At 59.8% G+C, this 21088-nt stretch overlaps 1 protein-coding gene across 1 annotated transcript in view; it reads left to right on the top strand.

The window, feature by feature from the left end:
- The first annotated feature begins 1905 nt into the window (after positions 1-1905).
- GRM4 (glutamate metabotropic receptor 4) overlaps positions 1906-21088 on the top strand; it is a 109338-nt gene continuing 90155 nt past the window's right edge. The window contains exons 1-2 of the mRNA XM_028510973.2: positions 1906-2035; positions 12468-13366. Coding sequence (XP_028366774.1) covers positions 12848-13366 — 519 coding nt within the window. The 5' untranslated portion in view covers positions 1906-2035; positions 12468-12847. The remainder of the gene's footprint in view (positions 2036-12467; positions 13367-21088) is intronic.

Genomic DNA, 21088 nt, shown 5'->3' with positions numbered 1-21088 from the left:
AAGACATGTATTTGGGGCCGTTACACGTGACAGCAAAGAGAGTTTGTGCTTTGCCAACATTTATTCATTCACCAAACATTCATTGAGCTCACACTATGGGTCGGGCAGGCTGCCAGGCACTAGATGAACCACGGTGAACATGATGTGGTTTGGGCTGACCATAACCTGGAATTCTGGAGGAGGGGGCATCTGAGTGGGTCTTTGGGAAGGGGCAGGGTTGTTGGATAGGGGCATGGAGGGAGCCAGGGCAGACCAGTAGGTTCTGCCAGGAGGTTCAGCCCTGCTATTCTCGGACTCTCCCAGGCATTCCCCTGACTTATAAGGAGGTTATCTGTGGAATTAGGGGTTGGGTTGTGAGGGGTGCTGACTCTCCCAGGCCGGGGCTCAGCTGAGCACAGGCTGGCACTCTGCAGAGCAGCCAGGAGGACTGATGGGAAGGGAGGCCACTGGCCAGACACTCTCTCTCCCTAGCTCCCTGGCATGTGTTTGAGCACCATGCCTGGGACAAGGACAGTCACGCATCACAGCTCTCATTGAAGTTGCTTCTGCAGCCTGGGAGGTGATGCTCCTGCAATCCTAAGAGGGCCACATGGGTCCCTCCCTCTCTTCCTCCCCTGCTTGCCTCTAAGGCCAGCCCTCTCCTGGGATTTTTCACAGCCCTCTAGGAAGGAGAACTAGGGCTCCAGCTTTTCCCTGACTGAGCAATTCTTTCCCAGGTTTGCTCCAGTCTGCTGGCCAGGCCACCTGTTACACTTTACAAACGGTGCCAGAAGGAGACCAACGAGCTGTGGGCCATGAGGTGGGAGTGCCCTTAACCTGGTGGGGCTCCAGGGTGGAGGGGGTCTCAGTGGAAACACTCCCCCCTCCCAGGCTGCGTGACCAGGCACAAGTGGAATCGTCTCAGTGGGCCTCAGTTTCTCCCTTGTCATATGCTCGAACCAGGAGCAGTGGCGTGTGCAAATGAACATGCCACAGGGGGGCACACGCCACTGCTCCTGCGGATGTGAGAAGCAGCCCAGCGGGTGGAGGTTCTACTGACGCAAGGGGGTGGGGAGGAGCGCAACCCTTTTCGTCGCTGTGTTTTGCTGTACTTCTCAGGGTGTGTGTGAAGAGGCTGTGTTCTCTGACCCCGACCTTTGGGATCAGGAGGGGTTCCCGCCACATCGCGGTGTGTGTTTGGGGGCGTCCATTAGCAGACAACCGCACGGTGGAAAGAGGGAAGAAAGGGGGCTTCCAGGAGAGGGCGCCGGTGGGGCACGGCGGGAGGGGTAGCAGACGGCTGGCCGGTGTGGAAGGTGGCAGGGCGCTCCGAGAGCCCCAGGCTTCCGGCAGTGGAGGTGCGGGTCCGGGTGGGCTCCCAGGTGCTCTCTCTTTAAAAGGCGGGCGGAAACCCCGAGCGCTCGGCCCGCACTTGCAGCGCAAACTTGCCGGGCTGGGCAGGCGCCTTCTCGCGTGCGGCCGCGGGCGCCAAGCTGAGCGGCAGCGGTCCCCTCGCCCCCTCGTGCTCTGTGCGCTCCCGCCCCTCCCGCAGCCTCCTCTCTCCGCGTCTGCCTTGCTCTCCCAGTCTCTTGCTCGCTCTCCGGCACGCTCTCTCACTCGTTCTCATTTTTTCCGGTTGCCCCTGCCGCGGTGCCCGCACCTCGATCGGCTGCGCCAGTGGTTGGCTCCCGCTCCATTCCCTTCCCAGCCCGGAGCCGCCTCTCCCGCTACCTCCGGCTCGGACGCCGAGTTCCGGGGCGGCCGGAGCAGGGCTTGCCGACGCTCCCCAACTCGCTCGCTCTCGCTGGAGCAGCCGCCGAACGCCGCGCGCTTGCAGGCGGCTGCAGCCCGGCGGCCACCAGCTCTTCCTCGCGTAGTCCAGAACTCCAGGTGGCTCCGCTCCCGGCTCGGTCCGCAGCGTCAGCGCTGCTCGCTGCGGCCCGGGCTCTGGGCACCGCGAGAACCGGCCTCCGGCTGCCGCCTCTCCTCGCCCCCAGGGCGGAGGGGCGGGCGCAGCACCGACCCCTCGGCGCCGTGCAGACCTCGCTGGCGCGCGGTGAGTTGTGGCGCTCGGAGATCTGGCAGAGGGGACCATGCCCTTCGGCCTCGGGGGCGCGGACTGCGGCGGGGACCCCGGGGCTTGGGGAGGTGGACTCTGACGAGCTCCCGCGCTCAGGGCTCCCTGAGGATGGCCGACAGACTGGAGTTCTCGGGGCTGGAGGGTGTCCCCTCGGGGCTGGCCCGCCTTTCTGAATGCCCCTAAAGGAAGAAATGGGCAGTGGCTTTTCTGTGGGCCTGGGGGAAAGTGTTTCTGTATCCGGGGTTATGTCAGGTTTCACCGGGTGGGGGGTCACGCCTCTCAGGTGGGGGCGACGGCATTAAACGCGCCCCTCTGCGGGGAGGCAGGGCAGGTGGGGGCGCAGGGCATTATCTGCATCCCTTCCTCGCCGTCTCCCGGCGAGAGGGCAGCGCCAACCTCGCGCGCCTTGGCTGCTTTTCCCGCACCGCGTCCCGCTCCCGTGGCTGCCCCAGCACCGCCTTCGACACCAGCCAGAGCCCGGTCCCTGCTTGCTCGCCGCCGCGGCCGGGTTGGGACGGGCGCCGTAGGGTCTGAGGTTTCCCCCCGGCCCCGAGACTTCAGGGTCAGGTGCTCCTCGGACAATCTGGACCGATCCTCTCCGGGACCCAGATGAACTCAAGCCTCTATGTGGCAGCCGGGCCGCACGCGTGTGTATATGTGTGTTGGGGGTCCTCTCCGGGGTCGGGCTTCCCCGGCACTCGGGAGCTGAAAGCACCCGCTCTGTGGAAGCGCGGGGGCGGGGCTGGGAGGTGGAGGCCGGGACTAAGAGAGGCGCCCCCGCACCGGCGGTCGGAGGCTGTTTGTGCTGAAATGCTAGGCAGTGGCAGCAGCCAGGAGTCCTGAGGCCCAAACGTACGAGCGCCCCCTGCCCCTAGGCCACGAGCAACACCTCAGCCTTTAGACTTTCAGTTCTTTTTGAAGGCAGCTCCTTCTTTCCTCTTTCGTCAGCATCCCTGCCCCTGGTGCGGGAGAAAGCCGCTTTGCGGTATTGAGCTGGGTGTGCCTAGTGGGGTGCTCGAAGCCACGTGTCCTGTTGGAGCAGTTAGTCCGTCTGCTCCTCTGTCAGTCTGGTAAAAACGTCTCCGTGAAGGGGGAGGGAGTAGTGTGTGTGTGCGTGTTCCATCAGAGTCCCTCCTTGCTCCATTCTGGGGTGAGAGTGGGGACTTAGGGTAGGCACAGGCAGCCGGCCAGGCTCCGAGAGTCACCGTGCTGGGCATCCCGTTCCCATGCCTGCTACTTAGCCTCACGGTGGAAGAATTCCCACCGTGAGGCTAAGAATGGCCGAGTTCCCATCTCCCCACTCTCCCAGGATGTGTCCAGGTCTGTTCCACTCTCCCCCTGCATCCACAGGGGACGTTGGGCTGCCTCAGGCTCTGGGTGGCAAGCTCAGCTCCTCAGAAGCCCCAGGGCCTACGTGGTAGAAAAACTTTCTTGAAGAGGTGAGGACTGAAGGAGCTTTTTCTGCGGTGGCAGAGACAGCTTCCACTGAGGACTCGGAGGATCCTGGGTCTGGTCACCCACTGGGAAGGGGCGCGTGGCCTTTCCTGGGGTCCAGTGGTGAGGGCCCCTGAAGGGGGCCTGGCTACTGGACAGAGTGGGGCCAGAGCCTTTTCTCCCCTCCGTGGCCACCACTTCCTGGGGTCCTTAGTCAGAGTCCAGTCCTTGGGGTGGGGCGGGGACCTTTGAGTATGGTGCCCCCAAGCCTCGGCTGAGCCCTGGCTGACAGGCCTGCCCACTGTCTGCACCTCCTGCCCAGGTGACCACTGTCTGCACCTCCTCCCAACTTTGGTCCTTTTAGCCATCAACTTGCCCTCACCTGTCAGCACCTTCACACCTCTCAGAGATGAAAATAGCAAAAAGTTATCCCCTCTTGAAGTCTTTGTCACTTCAAGGGCTACCCCTCCCACGGAGTTTTGCATTTGAGAGAGACCCAGAGAGGAAGGTAGCAATGCTTAACCCCCAGAAGTGCTGTGGTTGGGGGGGGTGGCGGCACATGTGGCATGTCACAGGGAGAGGAGGGGGAAGTGGGAGCATGTCAGGAGTCAGCTGCTTTCTTGGCCTCAGTGGCCTAGCATAGGCTGCTCCACCACCGCCACCCCTGCATCTGGGAGGCCTTAAGCTTCATCTGTTGGCAGTGTGGTGTCTCCAGGAGGGAGTCCTTGCACAGTGACAGGCAGGCAGCCAGAGGTGGGTGAGGGCGCCTGTGAGTGAGTGTGCAAGTGAGCGGTGTGCTCTCCAGAAGGGTCAGGGGGTGGACCCAGGCCAGAAGGGCTCTGCAGCCCTCACCCCCTCCTGAGAGGTCCTCAGCTCAGCCTCCAGGATGCTTGGCCACATTGGAACCGCCCCACTGTATGGGGACAGCTGGCAGGAAAAGATGGGACCAAGACCCATGGACTTATGAGGGTTGTAATTACAGCCAACAGACACATCCTCTCCCCTAGAAAAGTGTGGGGCTGGCAGCCCCTAATTATCACCCACCCCAAGACATCTGCCTACCCGCCATCCTCCTCTGCTCGGCCTGGAACCCAGCTTTCCATTGGGCGGGCCTACTGGCAGCCTGGGCAGCTGGGCCCACTGGCTGGAAGTTTATCTTCCTTCTGCAGAATGGTGGCTGCCTTTGCTGCCCAGAGAAGGTGTGGGGGGAGCTGGCACCTGGGCTTTGCCCTGCTCGCTGGGCTGGAAGAGGAGCTGCTGGTGCTGCTGGTTGTCCAGGCCAACCCAAGGGCGGAGGCTGAGGGCCTTCCCCTGGTGGGCAGTGGGCCTTGGGCAGGGGACGCCACCTCTCTGTTGCTCCCACCCAGCTGGGTGCCAGCTTCTGCAAAAAAGCAGGGATGACTTGTTTTCATGTCAACTCTGCCCTAGTTAGCAGGGGACTATCAAAAATTAATTTAGAGATTTCACTGCCTTTCGCCCTTACAGAGGGCAGGCTGCCTTTCCCTTCACCCCAGGAGCCCTGGTTTTCTTTCACCGAGTAGCTGAGTACCATCTCTGGCTTCCCTCTGGCCCCCCAGTGCGCCCCAGACCTGTAGCTCTGTGTGTCCAAGCTCCACCAGCTCCCCACCCCATTCACACTCTGGGAGCTCCTGCTTCAGTTTCCTCCACCTGTGTCACTGCCTGAGCCTGCTCCTGAAAGGAAGGTGGGTAAACAGAACTGGCTGAGAAAAGATGGAGCCTGCCCCGCAGCCCCGTGGCCCGCCTCCTAGCCCACAGGCCTGGGAGAGCCTCTCCCAGCCTGTCCGCGTCTCTCCTGGCTCCTTGGGAAAACAAGCACCACAGGATAGTAAAAATCACCCTTAAATTAAAGCTGATGACTCCTGTCAAAATGTTTTATTAATCTCATTATTTAGCAATCTTGTGGCAGTCGTGAGGCTTAGATAGATATATGTGTACACACGTATATTAAATAAATTGGGGAACGTAGTGCATAATGACATTATCTGGACCCCATTCAATTAAAGTGGATATTATCTGCAGTGATTGGGAAGTGCCAGCCCACAACGACAGCCTCTGTCATCTCGGGGATGGACTGCGACGACGGGCTGGCTATGGAGTCGAGCCTCCCGGCTCTGGAGGCAGCGCTGCTGCCCGTGGGCCGTGAGGCTAAGTCCCGGGAGAGCTCAGTCAGCTGCTCACCCCGGGCTGGGCCACCTGTATCAGGACCCGTATCAGGACCCGGAGCTTTGCAGACTGCCCCCCCCCCCCCCCGCAGCCACCCCGTTGTTCCTCAGGAGGACGGGTACTACCTCCTGGACCTGTTTTCTAGTTGGCTTTTAGTGAGAACACCATCACAGCCACAGGGTTGTTTTTAGATCTGAATATTGAAATAAGAATTGGAGACTTGACCTGAATCTTAAGTTTCTGGCGGGTGATGGCTTCTGCGGTGTCACTGCCCCTTCCCTGTGCCTAGCCTCCGTGCGTCCTGGGGATGGATGTCTCACCCACAACTGTAGTTATGGTCATGGCTGCGTAAGATGGTAGAGTTTGGGTTTCACCTTGCTAAGCCATTGGGCCCTAGCTTTCCCGGGCAGTGCTGGGCTTGGGGGGCTCTGAACTAAGAGGGGAAAAAGGGAGGAGGAAGAGAGGAAGAAGCGGCACTGGGGGAAGCCCGCCATGGCAGCAGCTGCAAACAAAGACACTTGCCTGCCTGGGCCTCGTGCAGAAAACCACACATGCAGGTGGTGGCGGCTCGGGGCGGTGTGAGTTGGGGCGGGAAGGACAGGCGTGGAGGCTGCAGAGGGGCTGGTGGTTGGAGGGGAGCTGGGCAAGCGTGTGCTTGCTGGCTGGTCCCCTGGCTCTGGGTGCGGGGGAAGGTCAGGGCTGGGCATTTTCTGGGCTGGACTGGTGGGATCAAGGGCCAAGGAGAGGATCTTGCTTTGTCTTCCACCTGCTGTGAGCTTCTGTGGCCTTAGGTGACTCCCCTTTAAGCCTCAGGTTTCTCCTGTTATGAGCCAGGGTCAACCTGTCGCTGTCCCTCCGAGCCCCTCAGTGGGCCCTCACCCTTCTGTCCACAGCACAGCCTCAAAGTCTGGGTGATCTAGTGCTTGGTGTCCTCTCCGACCACCCCTCTTTCCTCCCCCTACCCCCCAGCCCTCCAGTCGTGCTGGCCTCCTTGCTGCTCCTTGAACAATGAATGCCAAGTGTATGCCTACCTCAGGGCCTTTGCATTTGCTGTTCTCACTCCTCGGGATGCTTTTCTCCCAGATACTTGCTCATGCTTTTACTGCTTTAATCTTTGCTCAAATGCCGCTTCCCAGAGAAACCTTTCTTGGCAATTTTTTTTCCTGAAAAATCTCCTCTGGGTCATTCCCTGTCTCCTTACCAGCTTTGTGTATTGGTTGTAGCCCCTGGGTTCCCTGAAGTGCCATGTGTCTGTGTGTAGATGAGTTGACTGTCCCTCCTGTGCCACCCCCACTAGGACATTGGCTCCACGGGGCAGGTGTTTGTACCTGTTTCTCTCCCAGCAGTTTCCCCAGTGCCCAGAGCAGAGCCTGGCGCATGGTAGGTGCTCAGCGCATATTTGAGTGAAACATTGAGTAACTGAATGGTTGTGGCAGAAGGAACTGTACCCTGTGCCTGACCGCTCCAGAGGGCCTTCAGGGCAGTAAGAATTCAGTGCAAGGTTAGAGTCCTCTCCGCGGGCCTGGATGCTGCTGCAGACCTGCCCTTGGCTCTGCCTTGGTGGGGGTGGCTGCCACGCTGTCTCTGGGCAGGGACCCAGGTTTGTCTTGTTACTTACTGAGAATTCCCTGTGTTCTGAGCCTTGGGCCAGGCACAGGGACAGGGGAGAGGGCAGTGCTGTTTAGACAGGCCCTCAGTGTGCCCTCGGGCCCATTGGTGCCCAACAACGATGCAGAGAGAGGCTGCGTGGAGGTGGCTGTGGACAGAGGTGGTCCTGGGAACCTGAGTAATCAGGGCAGGGGGCCTGGAGGAGGAAGGGTCACTCCAGGGGGCTGAGTTCACAGGGAGGAAGGTGGAGGGCATTGGGAGGGAAGCACAGGCAAGGGACTGAAAGTTTCCTCCTCCTCAGTTTCTGCTGGCATCAAGCTAAAGGATTTCTCCCTCCCTCCCTCCCTCCCTCCCTCCCTCCCTCCCTCCCTCCCTCCCTTTGTCCTCCCTTCTGTCCTTTCCTACCTGTTGCTCAGGCCACATGCCCAGCAGGGAACTGGTTGCTTCTGAATCGGGCCCTTTGTGTTTTGGTAGAGCAGGGGGGTTTGGAGCTTCAGAACTTGGGGAGGTTCACGGTCCAGGCTGGTGAGGTGGAGCCGCTCCCGGGAGGAGAAGGGAAGGGGACCGGGGCCCAGTGCCCACTGTGCACTCCTCCTGAACTTAGAACACGGCTGGGGCTGGGCAGGGGCTGGGAGCAGGGATGCTCTCCCTGCTAACAGAGAAGTAGATGACCCGGGAGCGGAGGGTGGGCAGAACCCAGGAACCACTCACTCATGTCACACCGTTCATTGACTTCCGCAAACCCGGTGGGGGTGCCGGGCATTCAGACGGTGAGCAGGACCGACCCTCTCAAGCTGCGGTCCAGGTGGGGAGAGGGTTGTGCTGTTAGGGTTTGAGGCACTCACTGGCCAGCCCTCTTTCCCCGTGGACCAGGAGTCACCAGGTGGAGATCAAACCTGGGCAGCTGGGGTGGAGCCTGGCTGCTGACGACCTGCTCCCTGAGTCCAGACAGGCAGCCAGCTGTGTCTCTGCCCGGCCAGTGGGGCGGCTGCAGGCTAGTGTCTGGGACCCAGATGGCTCCCGTGAGGGAGGGGTATAGGAAGGAAGGGGGAGACCTCAGGTTCTCCCTCACGTCCCCTTGGGAGCCTGGAGCTGCCAGTCCCTCCTTCTGTGGAAACGTGACACAAGGCGTCGAAACAGACCCCAGAGTGGCTCCACTCAACCGTTTACAGCTCCCAGCTTTGCCGAGCACCTGAGTTGGACTGGGCCCCGCAGAAGCAGGGGCGACAGATGTGAAATAAGTGCTGAAGGGAGCATGGGAACATGGAGGGGCCGAGGCAGGCAGCAGGCCAGGGAGCTTGGCTCCAGGAGGGCAGAGGACAGGGGGCCGGGGCAGAGGACAGGGGCCCGGGGCAGCCGGGGCAGGCCTGGGCCCTCTGTGGGCCCGGCTGTGCCCGCAGACTCCCGCAGACCCCGGGGCTGGCCTGCGGAGGAGCCCGGAGCCGGGGAGCCCCTCGGAGGGCTGCAGGCGGGAGGGGTGTTCCGGCGAGGCCCCCACCACTGGGCGCACAGCGCAGCCTCATTTCCCTCGGCCCCTGCCCTTTATTTTGGAGTTTGGGGAAATTCCATTTCCTTAGGTTTGGGAGAGTAAAAAGCAGCTCTGTGAGGGCTAAATTGGAGTTTAGTAAATCACAGTGGCGAACTTTGGATTTGGTTGTTCCGTGGTTTGTGGTTCGTTCTGGCTCAGGCCCTGGTTGCCAAGGGGAGGATTTAGGTGGGACCTGGGAAGGCCACGGCGAGCTGCTCGCTCAGGCTGGGAGGGTCCCCGGGGCAGGTTTGGGAGCCTGCCTCGGGCAGCAGGAGGCCCTCAGACTGCAGAGGGGGCTGGGGGGCAAGGGTGCACTGCAACCACCCCTCCAGCTCCCCTCACATCCTCTTTTACTGAAGAGAGTGTTCCAGAAAATGCCCTTGGCTGTGAGCTGTTGCTGTGTGGAGATGATTATGGGCTCTTCCCTCTGCTCCTCATCCCTTCCTGTCTAGCTCTGTCATCCCCTGGAGCCAAAGAATCTAGCAAGGGCTGGAGAGGGAAGTGGATGTGGCTGGGGGACAGAGCGGGAGGGAGGAAGGGAGAGGGAACATGTGGGAGAAGAGACCCATCTGGGGCGGGGTGGGCGCACTGGCTTGGACCTGCAGGCATCCTGGGGACGTCCCCTGGAGAGGGGTCCCCTCACTGTCCGGGTTTGAGCCCCCCTGGCTGTTTTGGAATGGAAGGGGGGTGGTCTGAGTGCTCCGAGCCTCCCTGCACCTGCTACCCCTCCCCCCACCCCAGCCTCTGCTCTTGGTGAGTCCTTTCACTCACAGGGTATTTTTACTTTTCCCTTGTTCCTGCTCCATGATCAAAGGGAGAAGGGGAGGCTGAAAGAGGCCGCCGTGTGCCCAGCTCTCTGGAGAAGCTCTGAAAAGGCAGGGCTGGTGGGACTGAGGGAAGCAGTGGGACCCAGTCCCTGTGGTGGGGGCGGTGGGCAGCCCGGCCAGCTCAGGCAGGGCCCCGTCCTTCGGTCTTGCTTTTAATCCTGCGTGTATTTGCCTGCGGCCTCACTGAGCCCTCTTTCCCCATACGGGTCTCTGTCCTCTCCGTGTGTGTGTGTGTGTGTGTGTGTGTGTGTGTGTAAGAGAGAGAGAGAGAGAGAGAGAGAGAGAGAGAGACTGTGGTGTTGGTGTGTGTGAGACTGCAGCATGTGACTGAACTGTGTTTGTGGTGCCCTGTGTGTGTGCACTGCCCAGCCTGCAGGTGCTCGGGCTTCGGGGAAAAGCTAGCTCGAACCCTCGGGGAGGAGCTGGGGGCCTGGGTGGGGCCCGGCGGGGAGCTGCTGTGCAGGCCTCTCAGCCCGAAGGCCCTGCTGCAGTCTCCGCACTCAGACTGCCAGGACGCCCCAAATCCCTCCTCAGAAAATTCAGCAAAAGCAGGCCTGAGCTCCTCGGCTGTTAGCACTGGGCAGGGCCAGCATGGTGGAGTAGTCAGGGGCCTGGGCAGCCCTCACAGGCCCGGAGTCGCTAGCTGAGGTTCGTGCCTTGGGGTCCTCATCTTGGTGATAGGGATGAAAATGCCCCGAATACGCAGGTGAGTGTCGCCCAAGGAATGTAAGCAGAGCATTTAGGACAGTTCCTGGCACACTGCAGTGTGTTGTCATTTGCTGTTATTTGTCCTCGGGACACTTGGCATTTGGACAAGATAGTATTTCATTGTGCAGGCTGTCCCCGCGGCGTCTCTGACCAATGCCTGGATGCAGGCGAGTAGGTGACAAATGAAAATGCTTCTACAGGGACAGTGCATCCTTTTGAATGGATTTTACTCCAACTCACCCATTTTCCAGATTTTGAAGCCGAGGCCTCTCTCGAGGGTGTGCCTGGCCCCTGCAGGGCAGTAGCAGGTCTGTGGCCTCTGTCTGAGGCTTTTCCAGTCTCTCTTCCCGAATCGCATGGCATTGGCCTCAGCACCCAGGTCCCACATCCTCTCAGTGCCCCCGCCCCTGGGGAGCAGCCCTGATGAACTCCCGTGGCCGCGTGAGTGATGGTGATGGTTCCATTCAGGTGTGGTCACCCCCTGCATCTTAACAGCCCTCACGCCTCCCCAGAGCGCAGGCCCCCAGCCCAGGTCACTGTGTTCCGGCTTCAGGGGTGAGGGCCGTATTAGGAAGCTTTCCTGCGGCCGTCCCCAGGGCTCTCTCAGTGTGGCTGGCGCTGGCTCTGAGTCCTGGGCCCACCCTGACTTGCTGTGTGACGTTGGGATGCTGCTGGGTTACTGGTTCGTCCTCGGAATGGGGCTAAGAACAATTACCAGCGTGCTCGTGGCCTCTGAGGAGCTACTGGGGAAGGGGGCATTTTGATGAGGGAGCGAGATGTGCGGGTCCAGAAGGCACTTGGCAGAGAAGCCCAGGAGTGGAGGCTGGGCTCCCGGGCTGTGGGAGTCTCCTCCCCGCCCTGTCCCAGAGCTGGAGCAGTGGGGGTCTCTGGCGGGAACTTACGGGTGGGGATGGGCGGCTCTTGAGACCACAGCTTGGCCTTGATGGAGGGGCCACACACCTGGGAAATCTCCCGATGCAAACACAAGCCCTTCTTCTAAGTGGCTAGGGAGACTGAGGCATGAAACGGGCAGGAGGCTTGCTGGTCTTCATTTGACAAATGCATGAGGAAGGGCATCTAGGGTCGGCCCTTGGGCCCAGCCCTGACTCAGCTTCCAGCCTTCTCCCTGCGGCCTTCTCAGCTGAGGGGAGGGGGGCTGCTGGCTTCGAGCAGGGAGGCTGGGGGGAGGACAGGAACCCCGGGGGAAATTAGCCCAAATTAGCAGTGAGATGAGGAAGAGCTGGTGCTCTCTCCTCTCCCCTGGCAGATAAATATTTAATCGCCACAACAATAACAATGCCGAGGATCCTGATAGTGTGCGGTTGCTCAGGCCGTAACTGGAGCCCCACTCTCAGAGGGAGGAAGTGGGGGGGAGAGGAGCGGTGGAGAAACTGAGGGTGAGATGGGCTGAGGGAGGGAGGGCGGGGCGGTGCAGCCAGCGGGAGCCCAGGGTTTGCTCTGTGCCTGGGTCGCGGGCGGCTGGGGTGGAAATATGAAATGGGAGGGTCCCCTTGCACTTGCCTGAACCCCTGACAGCCCCAGCTTCTCCCCAGCTGGCAGGGTGGGCGGCTCCCAGCCTGAGTCCTTCTCCAGGGGACTTGTCAGCCTTCCCAGCTGAGTCCCCAGGACGCCCAGGAGTCCCTGGTTCCAGAGCTGGGAGCTGGGAAGCTGGATGCCAGGTGGTGTTCTCTTGGTCACTTCCCGTGTGACTTGGGCAAGGTGCTCTCCTGCTCTGGGCCTCAGTCTCTTCTTCTCTAAAATGGGGTTGGGCCCAGTGGGACTGGTTTCTCCTCCTTCATGTGGATGAGTGTTGAGGAAGCACCCGTTCCTCCCAAGTCAGTCCAGGCTGTCCCCTGAGGAGCGTGCCCTCTAATGCCCAGGCTTCTGATGGCAGTGGGTACAGGCCTTAAGAAATATTCAAACGTGACCCAGTTTCTGCCGTAAGCTCTCCCGTTTGGACCCGGGTTGAGCAGCAGCCAGGAGGAAATGAAGATGAGGAGATTTGTGGAGTCTTTGGTGATAACCTCCAGCGTCTCCTCTCGGGCTCCTGATGAGAGATCAGAATAGCTAATGTCTTCTTTGGGCTTCTGTTTGATTCTCTCTCTCTCTCCCTTCTAAGGTTGGTAGGAGGGGAGCACTGGAGCCATTTCCTCTTTGATGCCCAGATATGCCCAGCTAGGAGCCCACTCCTCCGCTCACCGTCTCCCACCAAGAACAGGCCTGCAGCACGTGGGGACCAAGATCACAGCTTTGTTTGTTCGTCGTGGCCGCCCCCTGCCGTCTGTGGGCATGGCCTCTGCCAGCAACTGAGCACTGCACGCACTGCGAGGAGCACCAGCATGGTTTGCCCCGTCGGTGGCCCTCAGCCCTCCCGCTGCTGAAGCTGCCCCGGAGAGGCCTGTGGGGGTCGCTCCGCCCATGCCCACCCAGGCCGTGGGGCCAGGGGCCTGCCAGGGCTAGGAGTGGGCCTGCCGCCCATGGATCTCTAGGGACTCCGAGATGCCTGGGAAGAGAGGCTGGGGCTGGTGGTGGGCCCGCCTGCCCTTCTGCCTTCTCCTCAGCCTTTATGGGCCTTGGGTGCCTTCCTCTCTGGGGAAGCCCAAGGGCCACCCCCACATGAATTCTATCCGCATAGATGGGGATATCACCCTGGGGGGCCTGTTCCCCGTGCACGGCCGGGGCTCGGAGGGCAAGGCCTGCGGAGAGCTTAAGAAGGAGAAGGGCATCCACCGGCTGGAGGCCATGCTCTTTGCTCTGGACCGCATCAACAACGACCCGGACCTGCTGCCCAACATCACGCTGGGCGCCCGCATTCTGGACACCTGCTCGCGGGACACCCACGCCCTCGAGCAGTCGCTGACCTTTGTGCAGGCGCTCATCGAGAAGGACGGCACGGAGGTCCGCTGTGGCAGTGGTGGCCCACCCATCATCACCAAGCCGGAGCGCGTGGTGGGCGTCATCGGTGCTTCGGGGAGCTCAGTCTCCATCATGGTGGCCAACATCCTCCGTCTCTTCAAGGTCAGTGCCTACTGGTTGGCCCCAGAGGTGTCCTTCCAGCAACAAGGTGCCAGGCCTGGCCAGCTCCTTTCTCTTCTTCCTTATTCCAAGAGAGAAGAGACTTTGTTTTTGTTTTTGTTTTTTCACATTCATTGATTCTAGAGAGAGAGGGAGAGAGAGAAACATCGATTCGTTGTTCCACTTATCCATGTCCCATCGGTTCATTTCAGCATGTGCCCTGGCCAGGATCAAACCTGAAACCTTGGTGTGTCAGGACAGAGCTCCGACGGACTGAGCACCTGGCCAGGGCTTCCTGGAAGTAGTTTCTGAAAGTCTGGGGCGTGTGCAGTGCAGAGTTTAGGCGGAGGAGGGCAGAGGCGTGGAAGGAAGGTGCGGGCGGGGCAGGACCCTGCGAGCGCTGCTGACTGTGGTGCTGAAGCAGCACCGCCGCTGGCAGCTCCTCGATCAATTCCACTCTGTCTGCGGGGAATTCTGAACGAGACGGGAGAGGAAGTGCTGGTGGACAGGGGGAGGAGCAGATATGTAGGCCGCTGTAGAAACAGACAGACAGATAGAAAAGTAGACAGAGCAAGAGACAGACAGATAGATAGAATGCAAATATGAATGTTTCCAGGGAGAAAAAGTAAGACTTTTGTTTTGACATTGTTTTCAAATAATTGCAATTCCCAAGAAAGATGTTTTCCTTTCGGGTGCCTGCGGAAACCCCGCATGGCCTTTCTGCACCGCCCCAAGATCCTGGTTAGAAACGTGTCCCAATTTCCTCTGTGCGCACCGGGCCACTGGGCCCACAGAGGGTGGGGCAGGTCGGAAAAGAGCCTGGGGTGAGCAGGCGGTCCGTGTTTCGGTGCCCTTGGCCCTGGACCAAGCTTCCTCACTCGTTTCCTTCCTCTGCCCTTTCTCCTAGCCCACCTTTCTCCCTTTCCTCCTGGAATCACTCCCCGCTCCCTCCCTGCAGCCTCCCTTCCTCTCTTCCTGGGGCAGGAGCTGCTGATTTGCAATTCAATTGGAGCCGAGTGCTTCGCTAAGCTGCTAAAGCAACTGAAAGCTACCGGGTAGAGAGAAAAACATTACAAGCATTTTACCCATAATTATGTGCCTGCTCCTGTCTCGGGGAGCCTCCTTGTTTGCTCTGTGTTTGTGTGTGCAATGAGAGAGAGAGAGGTACACAGAGGAAGCGTTTGGGTCCCTCCGTCACCCTGGTGTCCAGTTCTCAGCCCCTGGATTTGGCCCCTTGTGTCCTCAGAGTCTCCAGAGTCAGGGATTGGACTGAGAGGGGCTGTTGGCCCCTTGCAGGGAGGGGAGTGCTGAGCATAGAGCCTTCTCTCCTGGGCCCTTTCTGGAACCCCCTCCCAGCCCACCTGCATCAGCACCGTGTGCTTGTGGGGGCAGCTGAAGTGGGGAAGAGGCGCAGAAGGTCTCTGTGGGGGGTGGGGGCCGGTGGTGGGAGACAAAGGGGGCTCTAGTTGTCTGTCACCTCACTGCACACGGTGGGTAAGTGCTGGGTCATGGGCTGGTGTGGGCCCCACGTGCCATATGGTTCTTGTCTTTGCACTTTTTTCTTGGAGTGTTGGCTTTACTCAATGAGATGATAGAGATGGAAAAAACCACTATTTTAATATGAGAACGAATGGATGCGTTATGAAGAATGCAACGCAAAGATGAGGGAAGTAGGAGACTTGAAGGGAACTTTGTCCTTGCGGAGGACAGTCTGAACAGACCCTGAGGAGCTGTGTGTGGGGCCATTTCTTCGTGGGTGGTTTGGGAATGGTGGCCCCGTCCAGTCCTCCCACCTGTTCAGTTCTGCAGCGAGGCTTGGAGACTCAGAGGGCATGGGGGCAGGGCTGGGCTGTCCCAGCTCGGGCCTGGTGATGGCCTGGGTTGCCTGGGTCATTGGCAGCCGGCCTGCTGTGGAAGTGAGGAGAAGGGGGCCATCTAGCAGAGGGGGCAATCCCTCCACTCCTTGTCAGCCTGTCTGGGAGGGGCACAGGACCCCGCTCCCCAGGCCAGAATTTGGCTGGGGCTGCACAGAAAGGTGGTTTAACAGCCTGTTTGTGCCCTTGGGGCTCTGACATTGGTGAGGGCCCCTGGCACCACATCCGGGAGGGAGGCAGTGCCCACGTTAGAGGGAGGTGGAAAAGATCAAAGGAGCTGAGAGGTGTCACTTAACACGTGGCAAAGGCTCTAAGCAAGGTCACTGTCAGCGTCGGGCCTTAAGGCGTGTTCTTGGGAACATGGATGTTTTGGGGTGAGGAGGTACCTGTGTCCCACCCTGGGTGGTCTCTGACTCCTGTGCCCTTCCCAGGGTTGGGAAGGTCTTGGTGGTTGAGGGGACCTGGGGCTAAAGTGCCTCACCTGCCAGGGGCTCCCAGGTGTTCCTTCTCTGCACCCGGACCCTGGCTGAGGCCTCGGTTTGTGCCCCCTCAGATTGCAAATAGATGAGTGGGTTGGGGTGGGGCCCTGTGTCCCCGGGGTGCACAGAGAGAGGGAACGGGGGACAGCAGGGATGGGGGGACAGGAGCGGGGAGAGGGGAGAGAGCCAGAAGCAGACTGAGCTCTGTGGTCTGCATTCTGGGCCCCTTTAACAGTGTCCGTGTTCCAGGCTGGCGACAGGAAGGCTCCTCAATAATTAAACTGATTATGAGAGGCTGAAATGAGAGGTTGAATGAGAAACTTAAAAGCCATTTACAGAGGCAAAAAGGTTGAACTTTGGGAAAGGAGGTCAGGAACAGGAGCCCCAGGCTGGAGAGGATGAGGAGGGGCCCCTCGGGATGCCCGGGAGCTGCCCAGTCAGCAGTCCGTCTCCAGGGGCAGCACAGCGGCCCCAGCCCAGCTCCCGCTCCCGCCAAAGCCAAGGTGTTCGCAGGGCCTGCTGGGAACTCCTTCCAGAGGCTGTGATTATAGCTCTCCTTCCTCCAAGAGGTGGGTTTCCTGTGCACAGCTCAGAGCAGAGCTCTGGCTTTGGGGGCCCTAGGGGTAGCCCGCAGCCTAGAGAATGCTGATGGGATGCAGTCAGGGTGAGGGTGTGAACAAAACTCACAACTAGCAGACTGGAAGGGGCCAGCTCCCTGTCCTGCAGATGTGGAGACTGCGCCCTGATTGGGCGACAGGACAGGGCTGGGACGGAGGTCAGACCCCAGCTCCAGACCTGACTCCTTCCAGACTGCCCGCCCAAGAAAACGGGGTTGGAAGTGGGACTGGGCCCCAGGCCTTCACTGGGGATTGTGACCTCCCAGGCCTGACTGGGAGGTCACGGGTCTGACAGCTTATCTTCCTTATTTCCCCACTCCTACCCTTCTCTGTCATCCCCATTTTGGCTCTATTCTCCCAGGAGAAGGGATATCGATGGATGTAAAGAACACCTTTTGGGGGAGATCCTAAACCTGGAAGGTGTGGCCCGTACAGTGCTGTGTTGTGGGGACCACGCAGCTTCTGGAACCAGTCCGGCCTGGGTTTGAATCTCAGCTTGGCCAGAGTTACCTCACCATAGCCACTCACATATCAGTCACTTACACCATAGTGTGAATGAGCCAAGTGGCAACTTTTCCAGAGAGCAAACATTGTTGGGGGGAGAAGGAACATTGTAAGTGCCCTGGAAGGAGGTCTTGTCAAATCCTGGACCTGTAAGTGCACAGAGGACCCAGAAATCGTTCAGTGAGTCCCTTGTCCATCTTACAGTGTAGGAGGAAATGGGGGCCTGGAGAAGGGGAGATACACAGTGTGCTGGCTAAGACCTTGGACGCCGCAGCCAGACAGCCTTCGCCATTTCGGCAAATTGTTTAGTCTGTGCCTCAGTTTTCTTGTTTATACAATGGGGATGATAAATGGTCTCTTAGACCAGGTATGGGAATTAAGAGTTAATGCCCAGAAAAGGCCTAGTGTGGTGCCTGGCACACAGTCAGCCCACAGGAAATGTCACTGCACAGCTTGTAGCTGAGCCCAAAGTCAGCATGAGAGACTCGTCCATGCGGAAGAGGCTGGAGCGGGTGGGCAGAGACAGACGGTGACCTTTGAGGCTGATCCTGGAGAGGCCCCACCATCTGCTGGGTCTCCTGTGTCTCCCTGCAGAGTGTTGAGACTGGGCAGCCAACTTAACTTTTGGATAATGAGAGTTTTCTTGCTGTCACAACAGTGGGGCTGGGAAGGAGTGGGGTGGAGTGGAGGGAGGGCATGAAGGGCAGGCAGGAAAGAGGATGGACAGGATGCCAGCCAGCGGGTGGGCAGGAGCCCCAGCTTCCCAGGAGAGGCACCGGATGCTGGTGATCCACGTTAGCCCCAGTGCACCCCCACCCCACCCTGGCTGTGTGAGTCCCCTTGCCCCAGGCGGGGCCACGAGTGCCAGGAGCGCCGGGGGCTGCTCCCGGAGAAAGCTGCCTGCCTGGTGCCAGGCTCTCTGCTCCTCGGTGCCTAGCCCAGGGCTCCTGCAGGAGCTTTGTGGCTTAACTGACACCACATACCCGGTTGAGGATGTGGGTTTTGTGTCCTCAAAGTATTTTGACAGCACAACTAAGAGAAACTTCTGATGGAGTCAGACTGTTCCACAGCCTGGCCATCTGCCTGGAAGACTGCTCTGTCCTCCCAGCACCCAGGCCAAAAACTCATGGCAGCACTCTGACCACCCTCTTTCCGCTGCCAGGAAGCCCTGCAGCTGCCTGTCAGAGTGCGCCTTGGAGCCGGGGACTCTCACGCTCCCGCCCTGCCGGTCTCACCCGGCCGCCGCACGAGCCTTGTCTCTCCGCTCCCTGGGCCTCCACGGGGCCTCCGCGGCCAAACCGTTGCTCAGCGGCCCGCGAGATCTTTCTAAAAGCCACTTCAAATCTGCTCATCCTTCTGCTTAAACTTTTTGTTCACTTCCAGTTGCTTTTGGATTAAAATGCAAACCCCCAGGCCCCACGCCTGTCTGAGGGGCCCCGGGCTCCCTGCGGCCCCGACCGTGTGCTCGGTCTCTCCCGGTGCAGTCATACTAGCCGGCTGTTTCCTTTGTGTCGGCTGGAGACTCCGAGCTGGTTTCCCACCCCAGGGCACTGTGCTCGCTGTCCCCTCTGTCTGGAATGTTCTCTCCCTCTCTTTGAGCTGGATCCTTGTTACATAGCCTTAAGCTTAAATGGACTTTCTTGAGAGATCCCCCTGCCCCGCCCCCAGTCTGCGGTCGGGGTCGCCTCCGTGTTTCTGTTTGCTGTCGGCTTTCCCTCCAGCCCGTCGCCCAGCTTTGTGTGGCCCAGGAGCTAGGAATGGTCTTTGTGTTTTACATGTTTGAAAAAAAACACAAAAGCGTCACACTACGTCATGACACATGAAAACCTGTGATATTCCAACATCGGTGTCCGCAGTGTCCACACAGCGTCAGGCCGCCCGGCTGTGCCTGTCCTGCACGGGTTGTCCAGTGCCGCTCTCAAGCCACCGCCTTGGTGCTGAGCGGGCGAGAGAGACACAGACCACCAGCGGACCTCTGCTAGGCCCTAAGCTGCGCCTTTAGGACCCCAAACTGATACCAGGCCCACCCTGGGCCCCCGGGAAATCTTGGCCGAATGGACTCGTGGGAAGTGAGTTACCTGCCGCCTGCATGTCCCTCAAAACCCTGTGGCGATGGCAGGGCAGCCGAGGTCTGAGAGCCCCGTGTCTGCTCCCAGCTGTGGGGGGAGCGCGGCAGGGCCCACCTTACCACTGGGTCAAACCAGTGCCCACCAGTGCCCACCTCGCAGTGACCGTCAAGCTGAGTCTGCCGACGAGCCCCGGGGCAGGTGTGCAACGCTGTCCCCATTTCATGTGTGGGGAGCAGAGGCACAGAGACACTGGGCGACTCATGCGGGTCACACAGCTGGTGGCGGCGGAGCCGGTGTTCGAACCCTGACTGTTTGGCTCAGAATCCGCCCTCTTCACCACTCTGCTCCTCTGTGTCTTGGCCATCAGACGGGCTTGGGTTTGGGCTCTGACCCGAGGCTCACCATGTGGCCTTTCCGAGCCTCAGTTCCCTTGGCTGTGAAATGGCTCACCTGGCAGAAACCGCAATGCGCTCAAAGCCTTCAGTAGGTGCTGGGCGCAGGTCTCACTGGAACAGGCTCGGTAGACCTTAGCAGGGCGTCCAACCTTTGGGCGTCTCTGGGCCACACTGGAAGAAGAAGAGTTGTCTTGGGCCAAACATTAAATACACAAACACTAACGAAAACTGATGAGCAAGAAGAAAGGCCTTAAGTAAACTTACGGTTTTGTGTTGCGCTGCACTCAGAGCCGTCCTGGGCTGCGGGTGGGACACTGGGCCAGGGTGGCGAGGTGCTGGGCCCCCCGAGGGCGAGGGAAGGAGTGGCAGAGGGCACAGAGGTGGGTCTCACTGAGGGGGACCTGCTCTCCCTGTGCGAGGGCCACACAGCCCTCCCTCTGATTTTATGGTGACTCTCTTCCCCTCAGCCCAGGTGTAGGTGTCTCTTGGTGGCAGGAGTCTGGGGAGGGGCCTCAAGACCCGGTCAGGTGGGGTATGAACAGACAGGAGAGAGGGAGGAGGGAGGAGGGGAGTGTGGCATTGGGGAGCAGCCCCTGCGGAGTCTGGGGCCCCCAGATGGCCCCCTGCCAGTTCTTCTGTGCCCTTGGCTGGGCCAGGGATGGGGCCGCTGGGGTAGAAGGACCATTGCCCCAGGGGCTCTCCAGCTCCAGGTGGTTTATCACAGCCACCTGGGGAACAGCAGGTGATGAGATCTGGGGGCCAGATCTGTATTTGGACGCTGGCTGGGAGGCTCTGCTGGCCTCGGGACCAGATGCTGTGGTTCTCCTCAGTACCCCAGTATTCTTGTCCCAGCCGGCTTTTCCCTGGAGTGCCCCCACCTGCTGTGCAGGCCTCTCAAGCGCCCTTCCTCTGAGGTGCACCCTGTATTCAGTCAGAACCTCTCTGATATGGGAGGCGAGGGAGTGGAAGCAGGAGGAGATCAGCTCTGGCGGGTGGACTGGCAAACAGGCTCATTATTGTGGAATTAAAAGGAGGGGGTAAAGGCCTTTGGGCGCCATTTCTTGGAGATGCCTTGGAGGGAGGCCTGATGGGCTCTTAGAGACCAGGCTGGAGCTCACAGGCCCCTGGGTGGGGTGCGTCACGTTGTGGACGGGCGGAGGTGGGGCTGAGCCCGGGGAGGCTCAAGTTCGTAATGGCCGGCTTCCGGCTCTCGCTGGGCCATCTGGACCTTGGTTTGCCCGTCTGTAAAAATCTACTCATTCATTCATTCATTCATTCATTCTCCAAATCTGAATTGAGCGTCCCTGAACCTTTCATTGCTTGAGCGGTGGTTCTCCCTGTGGCCGCACCCTGGGGTCCCCTGAAGAGTTTTAACGGTCCCGGCGCTGAGTCCCATCCTGGGGATTCAGGTGGCATTGGTTTGAGATAGGCCTGGGCTCCCCACGTGATGCCCATGTGCAAACCAGGTGGACAGCCACCACCCTGAGCAGGAAACAAACCAGGTGGAAGCCTTGCCCTGGCGGGTTCCGTGTTTGCAGGGGAAGGCGGGCGCTGAGCAGGTAAAACGAGTAAACACCTGCGGAGCAAAGTAAGGAAGTGGCTAGAGAGCCGTGCGGAGCAGTGGTGCCGATTCAGACGGGTGGTGGAGGGACTTTTAGAGGAGGGGGCGTTTGTTGATCGACCTGAATAGAGTGAAGGGGTTGCCCTATGGATATCTGGAGGAGACTGTTCCAGACGGAACAGCAAGTACAAAGGCCCTGGGGTCTGACTGTGCTTGGTTGTTGACT

This window comes from Phyllostomus discolor, chromosome 4 (assembly GCF_004126475.2).
Source record: "Phyllostomus discolor isolate MPI-MPIP mPhyDis1 chromosome 4, mPhyDis1.pri.v3, whole genome shotgun sequence".
Lineage (NCBI taxonomy): Eukaryota > Metazoa > Chordata > Mammalia > Chiroptera > Phyllostomidae > Phyllostomus > Phyllostomus discolor.
This window is presented reverse-complemented; position numbering and strand designations above follow the sequence as displayed.